This window comes from Staurois parvus, unplaced genomic scaffold (assembly GCF_062004578.1).
Source record: "Staurois parvus isolate SC_StPar_1 unplaced genomic scaffold, SC_StPar_1.0 ptg000387l, whole genome shotgun sequence".
Lineage (NCBI taxonomy): Eukaryota > Metazoa > Chordata > Amphibia > Anura > Ranidae > Staurois > Staurois parvus.
The window spans coordinates 659,015-683,045 of record NW_028318183.1 but is presented as its reverse complement, the minus strand read 5'-3'; the positions used below and the strand labels follow the sequence as shown (position 1 = coordinate 683,045).

General features: G+C 40.6%; 1 protein-coding gene across 1 annotated transcript; it reads right to left on the bottom strand.

Annotated features, from left to right (window-relative positions):
* Nucleotides 1-81: 81 nt before the first annotated feature.
* Nucleotides 82-22,190, bottom strand: IL17D (interleukin 17D). Its single transcript, XM_089685786.1, has 3 exons — nucleotides 21,873-22,190; nucleotides 13,519-13,826; nucleotides 82-1,318 (listed from the first exon to the last, which is right to left on the bottom strand). Exons 1-3 carry the CDS (start codon nucleotides 21,888-21,890, stop codon nucleotides 994-996), a joined length of 651 nt encoding a protein of 216 aa, XP_089541912.1. The 5' UTR covers nucleotides 21,891-22,190; the 3' UTR covers nucleotides 82-993.
* Nucleotides 22,191-24,031: the final 1,841 nt, after the last annotated feature.

Here is a 24,031-nt window from a genome sequence, read left to right as displayed (position 1 = left end):
TGCTGATTAAGGGGAACGCATATTTGCCTATAGGAAGTCAATGCTCATACAAAATGTCTAGTAAAAATAACAGAATAATACTTAAATTAAGGTATTTAATTTTAAAAGGAAATAATTTTATAACCTTGCTAAATATAAAGGAATATTGGAATGCTTCATATATAGTTTTCAGGCACATTTGATAAGAGTCATTGCACCTTCCGTTTCTTTTGTATCTTCTGCATGTCCATGTGTGCCAGTATGTACAATCTGTAGCCAATTGCAGCCAGCAGAGTAATTCACCTCGGTCATCACCCTGACATAAACTACAGCAGGGCAAAGGCTAGTGTGCAATGCACACATTTCTATGAATCCAGGCCCCAAGATGTTGGTTTTAGTGACGTGTAGGATGTCTCATTTTGTCTTTAATTTGCATTCAACATATTTTTCCAATTTCTCCTGGATTGTCAGTATTAACCTTCCATATCCTCGAGTTCATGGGCAATAGAAATGATGCTGTTGCCGATAATACCTACATTATCTGTCTCTGGTTACCCCAGAGTGAAATATAAACCCTGTTTAGTTAATATGGGGAGCAGTATCGCTGGTTTTTCCCACATCTGGTTGATGTAGCTGTCCTGGTTGAGGCACAAAAGAGTTCTAGACCATGTTCTGATGAACCACCACAAATTAAAGAACAGTTGATGAACCATCCAATAGCAAAACTATAAGGTGGGCAGCTGCTGCCTTAGTAGTCATTGGTGTAGGAGAGATTTCCTCTTCATTCACTGCAGCCCTACTAAAAAGATGGTCCCTTTAAGACTGTAATATGGTACCCAATTATGTCCAGCATAAGTATGTTACTCCACTCCAGTTGTATTTACTCCACTGGGGTCACCTAAAGTGAATGTTCCTCATATCTCTACAGAAAAAACTCTGTTTGATGGAAATACTAATAGACTACACAGAGACATCATTCCGTTTTATGTCCTGCTTGACATGTCATCTCCACATTCAGTTGGATGATGGTTTCTCATTTTTACTTATGTTGACTTTGAACTTTTCTTTCTCTAGGCTTGAATTCACACTATCTGCTTCAGCCTCCTTCTCTAATTCTGGCACACAGGTGCAGCCCACTGGAATAGTAATGTAGTCTTCAACGTAGACATACCGACCACCTGTGCATGAAGTTGTACGTTGGAGTATGACAGTGGGCATGTAAACGGGTGTACTGCGGAAGTTGAAGTCCTCTTCACCCAAGGGGCCTGTCAGACAACCTTTACACAGACAGTATGCTTCTGGGATATACTTAGGGTATCTTGTAGGGTTATATGTAATTCTAGGAGTTGAAAACAAATATTCTTAATACTGTGACACATCAAATGATGTTCCTGATTACTATACCTATGATCAACATATATGTTAGTTTCTAATTCTGCTGTACTTACTATTCATTGTTCTGATCGAGCACAGGGTGTGCAGCTGCCCAAAGAGAACTGGAATGACACACATTATACAGTCGTGGCCAAAAATATTGGCATCTCTACATTTCTGTCAGATAATGCACCACTTCACCCAGAGAATTGTTGCAATTACAAATGTTTAGGCATTCTCGTGTTTATTTCTTTTGTTTGTATTGGTAGGACAAACAAAAGTGGAGAGACAAAAAGCCAAATCTTACAATGACTGTATGTGGCCTATGTAGATCCACTGTGGGCTTCAATTTTGTTTAGCCATTTATGTATTTTTATTAGAAAGGGGAAAAACATATAGTTAAGAGTAAGCTAAAGTTAATGCCTAAATTCAGAATAGAGCAATTAAATGGCCAAAAACTGATTGGTTAGTATTTCAGTATTTGAATTAAAGCTGAACATCAGGCAGGTATTATAAAACATCTATTAATGCAAGTATATACGTATTTAGTTAAAAAAGGTAAGCAAATTTATATTTAGATGCAACTAATGTTAGTACCTTAGTATGCTTTAGTACCAGTCTTTTATTATCCTTTGAACGGAAGAACTGATAAGAAACATGACAGGACAGAGGAATAATCTCATTCACCTTCTGCTGTTCTTTCACTGACTAATCACAGGCAATGGGCAGGGAGGTGAGTGGATCCTTACTTTACTTAAAGTGGTTGTAAACCTCAGACATGAAATATGATCAAAGCATAACCCTCTATAGTGTGTACTTGTCTCAATTAAGAGCACTAAGTGTTATTTATGTCTGCTGCTTTGTTCCTCTGCTATCAGCATGATTCCTGACACCAAGAGAAAAATAGTGACAGGGAGGGACCTCTTAGCTCTGGAAATGTGAGCTGTGTGGAGGGGGGTGTGTCACTTCCCTCCAATCAGCACTCAGAGCTCTCCTCACTGGTTGTAACTTCAGCTCCCCGCCCCCTGCTTTTCATAGCTGAGAGATCTTGTTTTAATTCTGCACTTTAATGGATGTAGGGGAAAGATGGCGGTAGATAAATAGGTACAACTTATGTAGGAGGATTTGTTTCATCTCTGTATCACCTTATGCCAGTCACTTCACTGGTTTTGTGTAAGAGTTTACAACCACTCTAACTTTGAAAAGTAATTTCTTTCACCTAGCCTGCTTCCTGGTAAGACTCAGGGCTGGATCCTTGCAAAGAGAAAAGCTGCCACATACTATATGTATTTCAGCTGTATATTTAGGCATTTGCCTGGGATTTAGCTTTAAAGAGTCATTTAAAAAAACCTTGCAGTTTCCATTGACTGCATTTAAAGGGAATCCATCACATTGGTGGTGGTACAAGTCCAGTTATAGTGTGCTTAATCCAAGCCCTCAGAACTGAAATAAGGCAGCTGCAGTTACTGACTTGTTTTTGAAGGTGCAAGATCCAGGACTATCATTCTTGTTGTCGCTTAAAGGGGAAGTACAGCCAAAGCTGTTTTGGCTGTACTTCTCCTGTGGATTACAGGAATGCAGTTCATTCTGCACTCCTGTGACCCCTTTTCTGCTGACAGCGGCCTGAAGCCTGCTGTTGGCTGATGTCACTCAGTCGATCCAGGCTGGGGAAAGATCCCAACTTTAGATCTAGACTGGCTCAGCCTCTCATCGAGCCGCTGAAAGCCTGAGCCCGCCGCTCCCTACCCCTCTACAGCTCAGTGCTCCAGTGAGTACTGTGGGGGGGGGCAGGGCAGACAACAGTGACTGACAGAGCGGCTGTGAAAACTCTGCGATTAGCGGTCAAGTGATCACTGAGTTCTCGCACTTGTGCTAGGTTCACACCAAAGCGTTTTCTGCAGCGTTTTGCAGAAACGCACTACAGTCCATTTAACATGATTTCCTATGGGACACATTCACATCTCTGCGTTTTCACCCAGTGCATTTTTGGAAAGGGTCAGGGACTTTTTTGAACGCAAAAAGTTGTGTTTTTGGTTCTATAAACTTCAATGGAAATGCTGCAGAAAAACAGGTAGTGCATTTTTGCCGCATTTTTATGCATTTTAAGTCTGCCTAGCAACAAGAAAAAAAAAGCGTCAAAAACGCAACAGAAAACGCACTGCAGAAACGGATCAAATGCAAACTGCATAGGGGTGAACCTAGCCTTAGAGCTGGTGGGGGACAGATGCAGCATCAGACCTATGCCGCATCCACATAAGTAAGTATAACTGGGGGGAAAAAAGAAAGCCTTGTCTTTTAACAGGTGACAAAGTCATTGACCTGGAACAAACATGAAAGTATCAGGAGTCTTCACACATGATATGAACATTTTTGTGCCAAATAATTAAACAGGTAGTGAGGAAAGGGTGAGAATGTTAGCCATGAACCTTGCACCTTCAAAATCAAGTCAGCAATAACAGCTTCCATATTACTGTTCTGATGAAATGGTGGTGGGCTTGGTAGACATAGAAGGCCTCAAGTGTGGTCCCTATATTCATCAAATTGCCTTATATGTAATTCACTGTATAGTGTCACGTGAAACATTAACTACAACCCATGGAAATTGTTGACTTTCTTAACCAATCTGAACAGGTAAGCACTTTAAATCTTTATTCAAATAGAGCCTACAGATAAAGGTGATATGCTTGAAATAAACAAAATAAATATTTGCCTTTTCAATTATTTATTTAAGAAAAATATCAATTTGTGTATTGTGGGAAAAAGTACACTCTTCAGCATCAACCCCAAAAAATTCTTCAAATATATTAATAGTAAAAAGGTCCGGTCCGAGCATGTAGGCCCTTTACAAAATAATCTAGAGTGGGTGACTGGGGACAAAGAGAAGGTACATTTATTAAATACCTTCTTCAGCCACAGATGATCCACATTGGCTCACAATTAATATGATCCAAAAATAACAGAATAGGTAAAGGGAAATAAAGCACCTGGGCCGGATGGCATACACTCACGGGTCCTAAGAATTGAGCTCTGTCATTTCAAAGCCATTGTTTCTAATTTTTAGGGACTCTTTACTGACTGGCATAGTACCACTGGATTGGCGTAAGGCCAATGTGGTGCCAATATTTAAAAAGGGGTCAAAATCTTTACCAAGTAATTATAGACCTGTTAGTTTAACTTCTATAGTTGGGAAGATATTGGAGAGTTTAATAAAAGACCACATAGATGAGTTCTTGCTGGAAAAAAAATATTTTAAGCAACAGACAGCATGGATTCATGAAAGACAGAAGTTGTCAAGCAAATCTGATTTCTTTTTATGAGGAGGTGAGCAAAACCTTGGACAGAGGGGTGGCGGTGGACGTGGTATACTTGGATTTTGCAAAAGCGTTTGACACAGTTCCCCACACATGGTTAATGTGTAAGATAAAGTCTACTGGCTTGGAAAAATCTGTATGTAAATGGATAGAAAACTGGCTAAAAGATCGTATTCAGAGAGTAGCGGTTAATGATTCATACTCTGAATGGTCTAGGGTTGTCAGTGGTGTACCCCAAGGTTCAGTGTTGGGACCCTTACTTTTTAATATATTTATGAACGATATAGGGTCTGGGATTAAAAATACCATTTCAGTCTTTGCAGATGACACCAAGCCAGGGCGGGACTGACAACTCATGGTGCCCCTGGGCATTAGGGGATCATGGGGCCCCTGTGTCCTTGCACAAACTCAAAAAAGCCTATGAAAAAGGTACCAGGGGCATCTCATGGGGCCCCCTACTGACCCCAGGCCCTCGGGCAGTGCCCGAGTTTCCAAATGGTCAGTCCGCCCCTGCACCAAGCTGTGCAGTGGTATGACGTCCTTACAGGATGTCTCCAACTTACAAGCCAACCTCAATGCACTGTTTAATTCCAAACACGGAAAGGTTTCTTCACAGTGAGAGCTGTGAAAATGTGGAATAGACTCCCTCAAGAGTTGGTTCTGGCCAGCTCTGTGGATTGCTTTAAAAAAGGCCTGGATTGTTTCCTAGATACACAGAATATAACTGGATACTAACATTTATATGTAAAGTTGATCCAGGGAATATCCAATTGCCTCTCGGGGGATCAGGAAGGAATTTGTTCCCCTGCAGGAGCAAATTGGATCAGGCTTTGCTGGGGGGTTTTTGCCTTCCTCAGGATCAACTGTGAGTGTAAGATTATAACTTTTTTTTGGTTGAACTGGATGGACTTTTTTCAGCCAGACTGACTATGTAACTATCAGAGGCTGATAAAGCCAGCAATGACTAATTGTAGTCATTTTGTATAACTGCTCACCAGTATTTCACATCAAAATTTTTGACCATTTCTCAATGCAAAATTCCTTCAGGTGCAAGTTTGTAAGTTTTCTTGTATGAACTGCCCATTTTTCAAAATACCTCTACAACATTCCAATGGGAGTTCAACCAAGGCTTTGACAAGGCCAGTCCATAACACTATTTCTTCATTCTAGTGGATTTGCTAGTGTGCTTCCAATCACTATCGTATAGAAAGACCCATTTCCAGTTCAATTTGAATTTTTGCACAGATGGTCTCAAATTTCCTTTAAACATATTTTGATACGGTCCTTATTACAGAAATGTCACTCCTTGGTGAGTGATACACTGGCTTTATGTAGACAACTGTTTTTCAATTACAGATATGTAACCTAACCAGATTGTATCCACTAAAGGACAACCCACAGCCTTTATAATTCAGCCGGGTGGCCCTGCTGTGCTGGATTATGTACATGTACGCGATCCAGCATTTCCGGGTAGAGGGTGCGTGCCTGCTGTCCGATAAGGGGTGTTGTTCAGTACAGAGCAAGTCAGTCAGCATGTCCCTACCAATGATTTATGGCTGGGACCTTCTGATCAGCTTAGCAAATCACAGTACAGAGCCCAGTGGTTACTAACAATGCAGGGCAGCAAAGATGTGGCTGTGTTTTCTCTCCTCCCATGTTTTCTCCTAGTTTGGTAAAAGCAGCACATATTATACACATTACACATTGTTTGGCATACAGTTAACCCTTTGACCCTATATGTTAACCCTTTTCCAGCCAGTGTCATTAGTACAGTGATCGTGTACAGTATTAGCACTTATCACTGTAGTGGTGTCACTGGTGATGTCAGTGTCAGTCAGTATCGTATTGCTCACCGCACTTTTCATAGTCCCACTATAGGTCGCTGATCATTGCCATTACTAGTATACAAAAATAAATAATTCCAGTATATATACTATAGTTTGTAGGCGCTATAACGTCAGCACAAACCAAATAATGTACTCCTATTTGGATTTTTTGCTTACCAAAGACATGACAGAACATTTGGGTCTACATTTATGAATAAATTCGATTTTTGAATTTATTTTATTGATTATGTTTTAAGTAGAAAATATTTTTTTTCCAAAATTGTTGGTCTTTTTTCGTTTATATCATATAAAACCAAGTGGTGATCTAATACCACCAAAAGAAAGCTCTATTTGTGTGAAAAAAAAAATATAAATGTAATTTGCATACAGTGTTACATGATCACACAATTGTCAGTTAAAGTAGCGCAGTGTCAAATAGCAATAAATGCCCTGGTCATAAAGGGGGTAAAACCTTCTGAAGCTTAAGTGGATATACATTTCTATATTTATTTTCTCTGATTTCTAGATATAAATAATGTAAAAAAAAACATAATTTGATATGATAGACTATAGTTAACGTTACTGCAAGCTGCCAAAACGCTGAAGCAGCAAAGCAATCCCAAACCATAACATTTCCACCACAATGCTTCACAGTTGTTAAAAGGTTCCTCCACTCTGGATGAAGGAGTACAGGGGGCAACTTTGGACAGCAGCATTGTCAGTCTAGGGGAGGGGAGTGGTAAGATGTACTAATACAAATTGAAGCCAAACTCCAGTTAACACTTTATAAGCAATTACAGCAGGTTTGTTTCTTTTGGGATAAAGGTTTTACGTAAATAAAAGCTAATCCTTGTAAGCACCCCTGTCAGTAGTAAGTGCTTTGTTCCATCTCTGTAACTGATGCATTCTTCTGGACAGCTTGTTTGTTTGTAAATTAACAGACTTACTGGCAAAATCACCCGATGAAAAGAAAGCCTAAAAATGAAAACTAATGCAGCTATCACATCTAATAATTGGTAAGCAGCAATATAATAAATGTTTGTTTTTGGGTTTAAAAGTACTTTAAAGCTGAAGTGTAGATATGCACATTTCTGCATAGTTACATTGTAACTATGCAAAACTATACCTACCTAAATGTGCATTATTTGCAGTTGAAGTCCACCTTTTCATTACCTCCCCTCTCTTCCTAATATTATGCAGACACTACAGGAATTTGGTGAGATCTCAGACTTCACGTAAATGAGACTAAATCTTCAGCTGTTAATATCAACATTCTTAATCTGTTGTGCCAGCGCGTACATGGAACTTTCCCATTTTTTGTGGCAGGATAAGGCTTTACCCTACAGTGGGGATCGAAAGTTTGGGCACCCCAGCTAAAAATTGTATTAATGTGCATAAAGAAGCCAAGAAAAGATGGAAAAATCCCCAAAAGGCATCAAATTACAGATTAGACATTCTTATAATATGTCAACAAAAGTTAGATTTTATTTCCATCATTTACACTTTCAAAATAACAGAAAACAAAAAAATGGCGTCTGCAAAAGTTTGGGCACCCTGCAGAATTTATAGCATGCACTGCCCCCTTTGCAAAGCTGAGACCTGCCAGTGTCATGGATTGTTCTCAATCATCGTCTGGGCAGACCAGGTGATGTCCATCTCAAAGGTTTTAAATGCCCAGACTCATCTGATCTTGCCCCAACAATTAGCACCATGGGTTCTTCTAAGCAGTTGTCTAGAAAACTGAAACTGAAAATAGTTGACGCTCACAAAGCTGGAGAAGGCTATAAGAAGATAGCAAAGCATTTTCACATGTCAATATCCTCTGTTCGGAATGTAATTAAGAAATGGCAGTCATCAGGAACAGTGGAAGTTAAAGCAAGATCTGGAAGACCAAGAAAAATATCAGACAGAACAGCTCACAGGATTGTGAGAAAAACAATTCAAAACCCACGTTTGACTGCACGATCCCTCCAGAAAGATCTGGCAGACACTGGAGTTGTGGTACACTATTCCACTATAAAGAGATACTTGTACAAATATGGTGTTCATGGAAGAGTCATCAGAAGAAAACCTCTTCTACGTCCTCACCACAAAAATCATCGTTTGAACTTTGCAAATGAACATATAGACAAGCCTGATGCATTTTGGAAACAAGTTCTGTGGACCGATGAGGTTAAAATTGAACTTTTTGGCCGGAATGAGTAAAGGTACGTTTGGAGAAGAAGGGGCACAGAATTTAATGAAAAGAACCTCTGTCCAACTGTTAAGCATGGGGTTGGATCAATCATGCTTTGGGGTTGTGTTGCAGCCAGTGGCACAGGGAACATCTCACGAGTAGAAGGAAATATGGATTCAATAAAATTTCAGCAAATTTTGGATGGTAACTTGATGCCATCTGTGAAAAAGCTGAAGTTAAAGAGAGGATGGCTTCTACAAATGGATAATGATACTAAACACACCTCGAAATCCACAGGGGATTACATCAAGAGGCGTAAACTGAAGGTTTTGCCATGGCCTTCACAATCTCCTGACCTCAACATAATTGAAAATCTATGGATAGACCTTAAAAGAGCAGTGCGTGACAGACAGCCCAGAAATCTCAAAGAACTGGAAAACTTTTGTAAGGAAGAATGGGCAAAGATACCTCAAACAAGAATTGAAAGACTCTTGGCTGGCTACAAAAAGTGTTTACAAGCTGTGATACTTGCCAAAGGGGGCAGTACAAGATACTAACTCTGCAGGGTGCCCAAACTTTTGCAGACGCCATTTTTTTGTTTTCTGTTATTTTGAAAGTGTAAATGATGGAAATAAAATCTAACTTTTGTTGACATATTATAAGAATGTCTAATCTGTAATTTGATGCATTTTGGAGATTTTTCCATCTTTCCTTGGCTTCTTTATGCACATTAATACAAATTCTTAGCTGGGGTGCCCAAACTTTCGATCCCCACTGTACCTAGGCGTTCACCTCTGTGCTTCCTATGTATCATTATATAAAGGTAATTATCCTCTCTCTGATGTTTAGAAGATCTTCTGTCGGGGTGAGTTATGCATGACCTTTCATAGTTTGAGAAAATACATACGGTCAAAATGACACTCCTGCTTAAAATTCTCTATCTGTTACATTCGCTACCTGTACCCCTTCGTAAAATGGATATTTCACCTCCAAACTGAAACTCTTAAATTTAATTGGGGCACTAAGGGCCATAGGCTGGCTACTCTGTATACCCCTAGAAATAAAGGAGGGCTTGGGGTTCCTGATCTTTGAGCCTACTATATGGCGGCACAACTAATGCAACTATCTATAGTGTATTCCCAACATGCACAACCTGATTGGTTACGTATGGTACGTCATGCTGTACCATGTAACACTATTGACTTTTTAATGTGGCACTCCCCCACACAGACCTCCCATAACGGTGCCTATATTATCCCACTCTTGCTCTTTGGGACCATTTACGACACAATCCCACACTAGTATCCGACTTTACCCCTTTGGATCATATATTCCATAATCCAAAATTCCCTCCAGATTTCAACATCAGTGCTTTCTAATGGTGGACTGACAACGGTCTATACCCCATAGGACACTTTTTCACACAGAGGCCCCTTCACCCTCTCCCATTGTACTACAAACTTGGAAATGTCTCCTACTGAATGATTCCGATTTGTCCAGATAAACCATTCTTGAGGACACGTCATACTTCTGCAGATCCTCCCTCCCCAAGAGCTTATGAAAAGTGGTGTACCAAAGACCAGGGCTCTAGGGGAGGTATCACCATGGCATATATGTCTTTGCCTGCTCTCCCCAGATGCATCGATATATCCTGGCATTGGAAAGGGACCTAGACTGTGATTTAGAGCCAGAGGCTTGGTGTTTCAGGCTTCAAAACTCCTACAAGGGCATACTGAATGTTTCCCTAATAGAGTCTGGTGTTAAAGTTGTAACGAGATGGCATTTAGTCCCAAATCACTTGGCCATGTACCCAACAGCATCAGAGGAGTGTTTCAGGGGTCGCTCCTTGCATGTAACCATGCTTAATGTCTGGTGGCAGTGCCCTAGGATACGCTGTGTTTTGAACAGGGTCTTTTCCATGCTCCGCAAGTTAACAGGAGTCACAATTTCACAGCATGCTTATTTTGCACTTCTAAATAATTCCCTGCCAGGATTACCACGCCCCATGTAGCATTTGGTCCACTTTGTCCTGCTGGCGGCCAGGATCACCATTGCGGAGTCATGGAAAAAAACCTCCATATCTATCAACTGTATGAAACAAGATATTCTGGATCATAATCCATTCAAAGGTTGCTAGTGTGATTAATGATAGACGAGCAATGTTTGAACAAACTTGGGAACCATGGGCAACCTTTATGAAGATAACCTTACCTTCCTCCCAAATTTAATTATGTGATATCTTCACCACTTGGGATTCCTAGGTCTCCTTCCCTACTGTTTTCTTTTTCCTTTCTTTTTTTCTGGTCTCCTTTCAGAGACTTTCTCTTTTATATCCTCTTGATCACTTGGAGGGATTTTTTTTTTCTTTCATGCATGAATCTTATTGTCAGCCTTTTATACAAACGGTATTTTCTCATGAGAGATCCATGATAATTTGTGATGGGGGACTATTTCTTAAGCCTTTATTTTAGTCTTTACTCCTGGTAACCCTCTGTATGTTCCTGCAACCTGACTGTCAATTGGTATGTTTATTGTTTGTCATATAATGTACCTTAAGGTTGGAGGTTATTACATTCTTATGTTCCTGTTACTCCTTTTTGTGCCTGGCATTGTAACAACCATTTCATGTGGCTGACTGTATGTTACCTTTTTCTCCATCCCTGATATTATGTAAAACCTAATAAACATTTTTAAAAGTAAAAATTACATACCTAAGCTTCAGCTTTAACCTAACATTCCCATGATGAAATGTTATGAGTTTTTGAAGACTTTAAGCATCACACAGTCAACTGAACTTGTTGGGCTGGCCAGTCCTTAAAAATTAGTAGTCATTTGAAATCTATGCCATTTGAAGATTATTTTCCTTACAGTGGAATGTTTGATTTCAAACTAGTTGGTGGCCTTTTTAAATCCCTTTCTACACTCTTAGGCCTTTTTAGCTATTTCTGAATTTTATTGATCATGCCATCATGACACCACATACACTATATTGCCAAAAGTATTGGGACAGCCCTCCAAATCATTGGATTCAGGTGTTTCCAATCACCTCCATGGCCACAGGTGTATAAAATCAAGCACCTAGGCATGCAGACTGCTTCTACAAACATTTGTGAAAGAATGGGTCACTCTCAGGAGTTCAGTGAATTCAAGCGTGGTACTGTGTTAGTGGTATTATAATAAGTGGAAGCAACTGAGAACAACAGCAACTCAGTCACGAAGTGGTCGGCCATGTAAAATGACAGAGTGGGGTCAGCACATGCTGAAGATCAGTTTGCAGAAGCCACTAACTGTCTGCACAGTCAATAGCTAAAGACCTCCAAACTTCATGTGGCCTTCAGATTAGCACAGCAACAGTGTATAGAGAGCTTCATGGAATGGGTTTCCATGGCTGAGCAGCTGCATCCAAGCCTTACATCACCAAGTGCAATGCAAAGCATTGGATGCAGTGGCGTAAAGCAAGCCACCACTGAACTCTAGAGCAGTAGAGACGTTCTCTGGAGTGAGCAATCATGCTTCTCTAGCAATCCAATGAACATGTCTGGGTTTGGCGGTTGCCAGGAGAACGGTACTTGCCTGACTGCTTTGTGCCAAGTGTAAAATTTGATGGAGGGGGGATTATGCCGTGGGGTTGTTTTTCAGGGGTTGGGCTCCTTGGTACCAGTGAAGGGAACTCTTAAGGTATCCGCATACAAAGACATTTTGGACAATTGCATACTCCCAACTTTGTGGAAACAGTTTGGGGATGGCCCCTTCCTGATCCAAGATGACTGCGCACCAGTGCACAAAGCAAGGTCCAAAAAGACATGGATGAGCGAGTCTGGGTTTGAGGAATTTGACTGGCCTGCACAGGGTCCTGTCCTCAATCTGATAGAACACCTTTGGGATAAATTAGAGTGGAGACTATGAACCAGGCCGCCTCATCCGACATCAGTGGCCGACCTCACCAATGCACTTCTGGGTGCCCTTAACGTTCATGTGCGTCACAATACTTTTGGCAGTATAGTGTATGTCAATAGCAAAGCGAACACCAAACCCCTAGATATTTGAGGTTTAAATAAGACAGGTTTTACCTACATACTCTCCAAGAAGGTTCTAATCATTGGCTCCTAGCTTGGAACATCCAATTCTAATTTCATTGATTTCAAGTAGTGATAATTGTAGGAATGTAATTATTTTTTCCATGTGATAAATCAATTTTTTTTTCCTTTTTAGCTGATGAAAATTAGTATACCATGTCAATAATATCTGTCACTTATTCAAGTATGTCACCTTTATCTGTTGGCACTATTTTTAACAACATTTAATGTTTCCCTGTTCAAATATTAAAAACGTCAACAATTTTCATTAGGTGTTCTTACTTTTTCAAAATGACTGTATAAAAATGTCAGAGACTGTAGGCAATCATAGTGGGTGTCAAAAACTGCTAGTGTTTGAAGACTGGAAACTTCAGAATATCACTGTCAATACAGCTAGTCTATGAATATAACATTGTGCTCCCTACAACCATCTTAATACTTACCGCCACCATATTTAAAATGTGTGAAAATATAAACCAAACCAAGTAACTAGCAAAATGAGTTCTGAGCGCTAGGTAGAGCACCCAGATGGGAAAAAACTAAGCACTGGCTCTTGGGGCCCCACAATAAGCACTGTAGGCCCACATGTGCCTTTGGCCACAGGTTGGGCACCGGGGCTTAGATGAGGCACATTATAAGTAAATTAGGCTCATTTGATTTTACGAAACCAACTACATAAAAAATGCCCTTCCCCGCAAAATGGCTCTTGCAGACCACCATGGAATGTAATATAAAAACACTAGTGACTGATAGAATATAAATGTCTGTTCATTCACCTATATGCCCATGGAGAAATGCTGTTTATATTGACAGGCAGCTGCTGCTTGCCTTCCGCCTGGGCCCTTCCATGGATCCCAGCCGGGCAGGTAATATTCTCCTTCTCGAGTGGCTGCAGTTGCAGCGTGTGGTGGTAGGCACCGAGCATGCCTGCTGCTAGATGCCCATACATCTGCTCCAACACCTCCTCTTGACGTTCAGCGCAGCCTTTAGGTTTTGGCTGTGCTCGTTTAATTGGTCGTGAACCATCTGAGCTGACAATCAATAGAACAAAAACTAGTACCAAAGGCAACTGGGTCAGACACACCTGGAAAAGATATTTATGGATAATGCAAGTTATTAAGTATTCTGTAAAAGATGTCAACAAGTAAAACATTTGTCCTTTATCTGAGCTATACTTGTTATTTTTTACCCTGTAAAATAAACTTTGAACATATGCACTCACCGGTCACTTTATTAGGTACACCTATTCAATTACTTGGTAACACAAATTGCTAATCAATCAATCACATGGCAGCAACGCATTGCATTTAGGCATGTAGACATGGTAAAGACGACTTGCTGAAGTTCAAACCGAGCACCAGAATGGGGAAGAAAGAGCATTTAAGTGACTTTGAACGTGGCATGGTTGTTGGTGCAAGGCAGGCTTGTCTGAGTATTTAAAATACTGCTGTTCTACTGGGATTTTCACGCACAACCATCTCTAGGGTTTACAGAGAATGGCCCGAAAAAGAGAAAATATCCATTGAGAGGCAGTTATGTGGACGAAAATGCCTTGTTGATGTCAGAGGAGAATGATTACTGCGACATTCAGATGGTAGGGTCAGAATTTGACATAAACAACATGAATGCATGGATCCATCCTACCTCGTATCAACGGTTCAGGCTGGTGGTGGTGTAATGGTGTGGGTGATATTTTCTTGGCACTAGAAAGGTGTACCTATTAAAGTGGCCAGTAAGTATACAATCTAAGAGTGCCTGCACGCTTACCATACACATATACTGTAGATCAGACTGGGATTGCTCTTTCTCTTTTACAGTGGATGTAGCAATCCCTTTTCAACAGAAATGGGTGGTAGGGTGTCAACTACCCAAGTAATTTGCAAACCACGTGTAAGCACCCATGTTGCCTTAAATTACTGCATCCTCCATTCTGGCCTTTTCATATCTGAACAGATATGCTACAAAGACAAGAACAGTACATACAAAGGCAGATTGTCAGAAATGAATATCTAAAACAATGTCTCAACTAGGTTTCCTCCAGAGGTTGCTAGGGGCTCCTTGAGCAATGAGCAATTTCTGCGTCTCAGATAACTTCCCACTGACATCATTGATCTTTTTAGCGATGTATAAGGGGGTAATTCTTCCCAATGTCCACAAGTGTAAGGAGCATTCTTCCCACTGAGCATCTCATTAACGTATCATGAGTTGTAGATATAGTAATTAGTGATACACAATGGTTGTGGTTCAGGGCTTGTGCAGACGTGTGGCCAAGGGGGTGGTTAAAGAGGGCCCCCCCCCGGTTTGACACATACCTGAATACCCAAAAAGCAAAAACATGCAGATGCTCAGGGCTGTACATGCACCATGGCTTCAATGCTTTGCTTTGTGTCTTTGGCAACAATTAAACTTCCTGTTGCAGTAATGCCATTGGACAAGACCCAGTAAAGTTAATGAGGCCATGTCACAACCCCCCTACAGCCACAGGCAATCCTTATGATTGCAACATAGTGGTTCAGCCTTGTTAGTGTTAAAACTGGCAGTAAGGAGGCAACATATCACCTTGCCTGTCATATCAACATATCACCTGTCAACTCATCCTCCCTGAGAAGCAATCCCCCGCAGATCACTTTTAAAAGGGGTGAAAATGTTTATACCAGAAACTAAGGGAAACCGTTTTTTTCAAAATGTTTGATCATTTTTTCCCTTATACAGTGCTTTGAACAAGTATTCATACCCCTTGAAATTTTTCACATTTTGTCATGTTACAACCAAAAACTTAAATGCATTTTATTTATGTGATAGACCAACACAAAATGGCACATAATTGTGAAGTGGAAGGAACATGATAAATGGTTTTCAACATTTTTTACAAATAAATACGTGAAAAGTGTGGCGTGCATTTGTATTCAGCCCCCCTGTGTCAATACTTTGTAGGACCACCTTTCACTGCAATTACACCTGCAAGTCTTTTTGGGTATGTCTCTACCAGCATTGCATATCTAGAGAGTGACATTTCTGCCCATTCTTCTTTGCAAAATAGCTCAAGCTCTGTCAGACTGGATGGTGAACATCTGTGAACAGCAACTTTCAAGTCTTGCCACAGATTCTCATTTGGATTTAGGTCTTTGACCGGGCCATTCTAATACATGAATATGATTTGATCTAAACCATGCCATTGTAGCTCTGGCTGTATGTTTAGGGGTTTAGGTGAGCCTCCACCCCAGTCTCAAGTCTTTTGCAGTCTCTAATAGGTTTTCTTCTAAGATTGCCCTGTGTTTGGCTCCATCCATCTTCCCATCAACTCTGACCAACTTTCCTGTCCCTGCTGAAGAAAAGCATCCCCACAACATGATGCTGCCACCACCATGTTTCACGGTGGGGATGATGTATTCAGGGTGATGTGCAGTGATAGTTTTCTACCACACATAACGTTTTGCTTTTAGGCCAAAAAGTTAAATTTTGGTCTCATCTGACCAGAGCACCTTCTTCCACGTTTGCAGTGTTCGAGAAGCCATGTGGGGGACACAGCAAACGGGTCTTCTTATGGCTTTCTTTCAACAAGGACTTTCTTCTTGCCACTGTTCCATAAAGGCCAGATTTGTGGAGTGCACAACTAATAGTTGTCCTGTGGGCAGATTCTCCCACCTGAGCTGTGGATCTCTGCAGCTCCTCCAGAGTTACAATGGGCCTCTTGGCTTCTTCTCTGATTAATGCTCTCCTTGCCCAGTCTTTCAGTTTAGGTGGACGGACATGTCTTGGTAGGTTTGCAGTTGTGCCATACTCTTTCCATTTTCAGATGATGGATTGAACAGTGCTCTGTGAGATGTTCAAAGATTGGGATATTTTTTTGATAACCTAACCCTGCTTTAAACTTCTCCACTTTATCCCTGGCCTGTCTTGCGTGTTCATTGGACGTCATGATGATGTTTGTTTACAAACCTCTGAGGGCTTTACAGAACAGCTGTATTTATACTGAGATTAAATTACACACAGGTGGACTCTATTTACTGATGAGATGACTTCTGAAGGCAATTGGTTCCACTAGATTTTAGTTAGGGATATCAGAGTAAAGGAGGCTGAATACAAATGCACGCAGATATTTTTTATAACGCAATTACTATATACCCAGAAACAAATGAATAATTGAATTCAACTTGTTATAAAAGAAGTTTTTTTATAACAAGTTGAATTCAATTATTCATTTGTTTCTGGGTATATAGTAATTGCGTTATAAAAAATTATCACTAGTTCGTACACAATATTTACACTATAATAGGAGCAAGACATTCATGGTTTTTTATTTTTTATATACACATTATATGAGGATGTGATTAATGTCAGCTATCCATTTAATATTACATTCTTACTAGTGGCTCACAAGTGTTAACAAATGCACGCAGATATTTATTTGTAAAAAATTTGAAAACCATGTATCATATTCCTTCCACTTCACAATTATGTGCCACTTTGTGTTGGTCTATCACATAAAATCCCAATAAAATACATTTATATGTTTTTGGTTGTGACATGACAAAATGTGGAAAATTTCAAGTGGTATGAATACATTTTCAAGGCACTGTATAGTAAAATTAGAAAAACCCAATGGTTATTAAATGCCACCTAAAAGAAAGCTCTATCTGACTAAAGTTTATCTAAAATTAATTTGGGTACAGTGCTGCATGATTGAGGAAATGTTATTCAAATTATCACAGCACTGAAAAATGACCTGGACAGGAAGGGGGTTAAACATGCCAGTCTTGAAGAAGTTAATATGTGATGTATATTAGGTATTTAAGAACATTTGTGTTCTAAGTATGTGTATTTATATGTATGTGGCTATGTATGCTTGTGGAAAGGGGCAGGTCCTGTACAAGGTTAATTTTTTTAAATTATATTTATTTTGTATTTTATGTGTTTGCTAATTATTTTTAATTGAGTCTTACTGCTGTTACAAATTGGGCTGTATGTGACAATATAAAAACAGGGAAAGGTACTTTTAAGATCCTAACTCTTCCCAAAGAAACTGCTGGTTGAAGTTAACTGGAGTAGGTGAGGATCATCATATGTCTATGGGTGCGCTAACAAAAAAAAAACCATAATGTAAACAAAAACATAAACAATCTAAGTACCCTTTTTCTTAACCACATACCCTCCTGAGGATTTATCCCCCTGCCTGACAAGGCCATTGTTTGCGTTACGGTGCTGTGTTACTTTAACTGACAATTGCGCAGTCATGCAACACTGCACCCAAATTAAATTTACGTCCTTTTTTTCCCACAAATTGAGCTTTTTTTAGGTGGTATTTGATTGCCTATGCATTTTTCTTTTTTGGTGCTATATAAAAAAAAGGCCGACAATTTTGAGAAAAAAAACAATATTTTGGACTTTTTGCTATTAAACATGTCCAGTAGAAAAAATCAAATTTTGTCATAAATTTAGGCCAAAATGTATTTTGCTATATGTCTTCGCTAAAAAAAATCCCAATACGTGTAAATTATTTGGTTTACGTGAAAGTTATAGTGTTTACAAATGGCGGTATATATACTGGTATTTTTTTTTTTTTTAACTAGTAATGGCGGCGATCAGTGACTTATAGCGGGACTGCGGTGGATATTCTGACACGGGGGGGAAATGACTTGGTGTCACTGACATCCCCAGTGACACCAATAGAGTGATCAGTGCTAAAAAAAAAAAAAGCTCTGACACTGTACTAATGGCACTGGGCAAGAAGGGGTTAACATGAGGGGCGATCAAAGGGTTAACTGTGTGCAGGGAGTGTTTTTACTAGGGAGCGGTGTCAGTGTGCTTCACTGTAATCACAGTCCTTTGGATGGCTGTGCTGTGTACAAGCTGACAGGGAGAACTGTTAGTAAACAAAACAGTTCTCCTCCCCGTCGGAGATCCTCGGAAATCACCGGGCGCCAGCGAGTAATCACAAGCTAGGACCCGGTGATTGACAGCCGTGTCCGCAAATGGTAGTGCGGGAAGTGCGCACATGCCCCCTACCTGGAAATGCAAAATCACGTATATATACGTGATTTTGTGCAACCGTGCCACCCTGTAGCAGTATTTCTGCTATAGGGTGGTCAGGAAGTGGTTAATTGAGAAATAACTGTCACATGACCCAGCACTTTCCCAGCTTATATGCAGGGAAACAGTGGCAGGAGGAACTTCTAGTCCTCTGCTACTGGTCAAATGTTCAAAAAAAAAAAAACAGCCTTTGGGATACAGAGTAAAAATTAATATTATAAACTGTTTTAAATTGTCATACAAATGTAAGTTTGAAAGTATTTTTTTTTATTTGGCAATAACATGGTGTGGGTGGATTTCTGCAAGCCACAGGCTGTGTCATGACCCCAAAGATCCATTATCTCCTGCGCTCAAGGACTCAGATCAAACAGGCGTTAGTGACAAGCAGTATGTTGTGTATTCATCCACTGGTGATCAGAGGTTGTGCAGCTCTATCATGAAGCTGGGGAAGCTTAATAAAACTGTAGAGGAAGATGAAAGAAAGAGCGCACAAACCTTGCGCATTACCTCAATAAATAGTGACTAACTTTATTAATAAGGAAATATACTCACAAAATGATTGTATAACAGGCATAAGTAACCATAATCCAAACAGGGTTACAGGTAAATCAAAAAGGGGGGGTATGAAGGCTAACGCGTTTCAAAGGGTGCTCCCTTCTTCATCAGAGCAGGGTTTGGCAGATAGAAACTTCAGTATGGCAGAATTCCCATGGCAAGGAGATATTCAGCCACTGAGTGTCAGTATTACAGCAGTTCAGCCTGTTGTGTCATGCCCCCTCCAGCCTGTGTCTTAGAGTACCAGGGAGGTGAAGCCTCCATCAATTAAAATTTTATATCCCGTTCCCATTTGGTTTAGTTGGTTAGTGGACACTGAGGAGGAGAGAGGGAGAGGGCTGTCATTTACCATTGTGTATCTACCCACATGTGTGATTCTTTAGTCACATGGGCTGCTCAGATGTGATAGGGAGGAAATGCTCAGGGTAGAAAATAGACTGAAAAACGAGCATATGCACTAGCTGCCAACACTGCTCTGCAAAATCCCCATCTTCATTGGGGACATGGACAGAAGGGGGAGATAGAGAACAGCAGGATCAACCAGGTTGTTTGCAGAAAAAGTATTCCATAGTAAATGCATGAATGTAGACAGCATGTAATACAGCATTTATTGATTGTTTTTAATAATGTGAGTTTAATGACACTTTAATAAACTTTGGACACAATTCTATAACCTAATAAGCAAAAGCATGGAAACAACCTACAGTGGGCTTCTTGGAGTTTAAACTGAAAATGATGAGCACTATGATACAAGAGAAGTGTCTGAATAATACCCCCAAAAAATGTATTCAAAATATGGTCACCTTAGGCAGACTGCCATCAGCTGCCTGGACTGGATTGTCAACTGCTGCACTTAGAAATATATCAGCTTTTAACTAAGCCCATCTCCTTCCAACCAAGCCCTCCCCACAAACCACTAACCTCACTGAACCCCACCTCTCACCCTATCCCCACTGAATTAACACAACCTACTCAACCAAACCCCCCCCCCCACTCTAAAATGAGAGGTGGGCTCCATGCCATTACACTAACCTCACCTGACAATGAGACGTACAAAATGACATGCTTGGGAGCACGGCCTCCAGGCTATATTCCCTAAGACTGCAAGCTTATATACAGATCCTAATATGCACCCCCCCCCCCCCCCATTCCATAATACTGTGTCACTAGCTTCAGATGGTACATCTGTGTGAAGGTTTGTACCATCCCAGTTTAGTAATCCTTCCCTTAAGCCTCATGCACACAGACATTTACAGGCATTTTATATATCCAATGTAACTTTTGTGGCACTTTCCCCGAAGCCAGCGAGCTGCACCTTGTGTGTACAGCCAGCGATACAAGTGAATGGCTGTATGTGATCATAGTTGTGTAAACGCCGCTGCTCCTGTGTACATCACGTAACATCTCCAAAATACACCACTTTTTAACTGTTGAAACCGCTAAGCAACTTATTCACTCCAATGTTATCTCTTGCCTTGACTATTGTAACTCCCTCCTCATTGGCCTTCCGCATCGCAGGCTATCCCCTCTTCAGTCTATCATGAATGCTGCTGCCAGACTCATCCACCTTACTAACCATTCCATATCTGCCACCCCTCTCTACCAATCCCTACATTGGCTTCCCATAGCCCAACGAATCAAATTCAAAACATTAACAACATTCAAAGCCATTTATAACTCTGCCCCAAGCTATATCACCAATCTTGTCTCCAAATATAACCCAAACCATTCTCTTTGCTCCTCCCAAGACCTCCTGCTCTCTAGCTCCCTTGTCACCTCCCCTCATGCTCATTGCAGGACTTCTCCTAAGCCTTGCCCATCCTCTGGAGCTCCCTACCCCAATCTGTCTAGCTATAGCCTACTCAATCCACTTTCAGGTGATCCCTGTAAACCCTTCTCTTCAGGGAAACCTATACTGCCTTCAGATAATAACTGAATCTTCTATTTCTCCCATCAATTTATCCCCCCCAGTTATTATCTGTTGTTCCACCAGCCCCTCCTTATTAGATTGTAAGCTCCCAGGAGCAGGGCCCCCCGTACCCTCTTGTATTGTTGCTGTATTGCCTTCCTTTTTATTGTAAAGCGCTGAGCAAACTGTTGGTGCTATATAAATCCTGTATAAAAATAACATATGTCATATGTGAATATGGCCATGTAAAGCCATTCATTTTTATGGCAGGCTGTATGCCCCAGCTTTGGCTTCCTGGGCACAGGGAAGAGCTGTGAATTTTATGCTATACAATGCCTGCAAACATTCTAATTCCCCTAAAACTCAATAAAATACTGTAAGGTAAAAAGGTATGAAGAAGTATTTTATTTAAAACTATGCTTTACAAAAACTATACTTTAGCAAACTAAAAGTCATTTACTAATAAGGTTTCCATGGACTTATTTTTTGCACCCTGCAGTCAAAATACAGTCTATGAACATTCACATATACTTGTCTTCTCTATACAGAACAGCATTTCACAGGAAAAGTCCAGACTCCCCCTCCATGTGCACTCACACACCTCCATCCCCTCCTGTGGTCCTCCCCCATCCTCACCTTGTTCTCTGGCTGCATCCTGAAGGTATGAAGAAGGGGCTGGTAATGGAGAGAGTAGAGCTGAAACCAAGCTGGCTGGAGGAAATGAGCTGGAATGAGATGAGGAGGAGGACAGGGGAAGCTCACACGGCACAAATCATGGATTGCATAAGACAGCCAGTACACCAGCAATGTCTTCTATCATCCACTGGCTGGAGAATTAGAGCAGAAAGAAGGAGGACAGAAGGAAGCAGCACCCAGGTGGGAATAGTCAGGAGATCTGGACTGCTCTTGGTAGAGGCTGGATAATGAAATGACCTGGGAACTGGCAGCAGATGGAGACAACAATCCACCCACTCCCAGTCCCCTCGCTCTCCCTCTCGCTCATTCTCCCTAGGTTGGGGTTGGACTGATGCCCTGGACACCAGGAGCTTTCACACAAACACTCTTGCTGGGAGGCTCACAGGGGTTGTGTGTTTAGGGCTTAGAACAGCTGGAGAGGCCAGTCGCAGCCAACATGACGGCTAACGTCTTACATAACATTCCTTTAAATACCGCTACATACTAGGGCTCAGTTACTAGCATACACTTTAGAAGGCTTGTATCAGCCTTCAACAGTAAAAGGAGCAAAGTCACAGCTGCCAATCAGAATTTTTGAGAAGGCCATGCCACACGGCATGTATCAGTGCATATGCACTTTTTGATTTTCGAGTGCATTTATTACTTCAATTCTCTAATTTAACTCACGCTGCAGTGAATAGTGCTGCCTGGTAGCGTGTCCAAACAGCTCGCACAAAAATGCAACCTGTTCTGTTTTTTCCACTGAGCTCTCAGTCCTCATGCATACTGGATGTTTTTACAGCGGCTGTTTTTGGCTTTTGACATTTTTTTCTACAGCCAGTAAACTCCCCAGCATGTTATCCTATGTGTCCATGGACACATAGACTGCAATCGTTTTTTGCAGGGGTGTTTTTTGGTTGGAAACCCCCCCCCCCCAGAACTAGTTGGTGTCTAGAGGAGTTTTTTAGCTGTAAAAAAGCTCCAACGCTGAAAAATGTGGCAAATTGCAGCAAACCGGCATTTTTGAAAGTTTTTTGAGCGAAAAAAAATATTTTTTTGGTAAAAAAAGCTAAAAAACACAAAAGCAAAAAAAGCGGCAAAAATCTGCTAAAAGCTAATGCAAAAACACTGAAAAACTCACCTTACACAGCTAACATTACCAACATTATTAATACGCCCTGTGTGCATGGAGCCTAAGTCAGCATTTTGTTGTGAAATGGAACAATTGAAACTGTTATTTGGTCTTTGCATTGGGAATGCATTGAGCAATGTATCCCAACAAAGGTGGTGTGAATGATCCCTTATACTGCCATGGCTGCAGTCAAATATTAAAGAATATAAGGTGTTCTGTGATTGGATAAGGGGAGATTGTGATGTTTACATGGCCCTTGTTCAGTCACAGAGTACTTTATATTCTTTACAAAGTTTTTTTTTAAGAATGGAGAAGATGCAGAGTGAGCTACTCACTGTGATTGCTGTGCTCCAGCACACTATTGGTACCTCGCTAATGCCTCAATATTGTTTTTGCCAGAAGTTCAGCTTTAATGCACCAAAATGTATGTCAAGTAGAAAACCTATTCATTACTATGTGGCTAGTACTTATCATTGTGATGGAGATTAGTGTTACATTAAGGTATATCTGCATTTTTCTGCATTTATTTGTGCTAAGAAGGTCCACGGAAATAAATGGTACATGCACAAAAATTCTCCATGTTAACATGCAAACAGGTAGACTCCACACCTCCTCTACCCATATAAGAACAATTATTTATACATTTAGAACCATCCTCAGCCAGTCAGAGTTTTGTTCTCCTCTATAGATCTTCAGAGGTCATCTGGTATGCAGTGTTTTCACTACTAACTTATGGTGGTAAAATCATGGCTGACCATATGACTTGGTGAAGTCATTTAGGTAGACTTTCAACCTAGTCTATATTTGAGTTCTGATGCTGGTTGTTGAGAAATTGAATAATTTCTGCTAACAGCAAGAATTGTTTATCTTGTGATGTTGATGAACCACATGCTGTTATTTTTATCCTTTTCTTCTGCATTCTGTTCCTGAGGTTGCTGGCCTGCTTTGGGCCATCCTATGTCAAGCACTAGGGTGCTGATGAACTGTT

Bases quoted from the DNA above. Each gene is read 5' to 3' on its own strand.
- IL17D (XM_089685786.1), bottom strand. The intron at 1,319-13,518 runs GTGAATGAACAG...TTCAACTCCTAG, and splicing joins ATTTCTCCATGGGCATATAG to AATTACATATAACCCTACAA.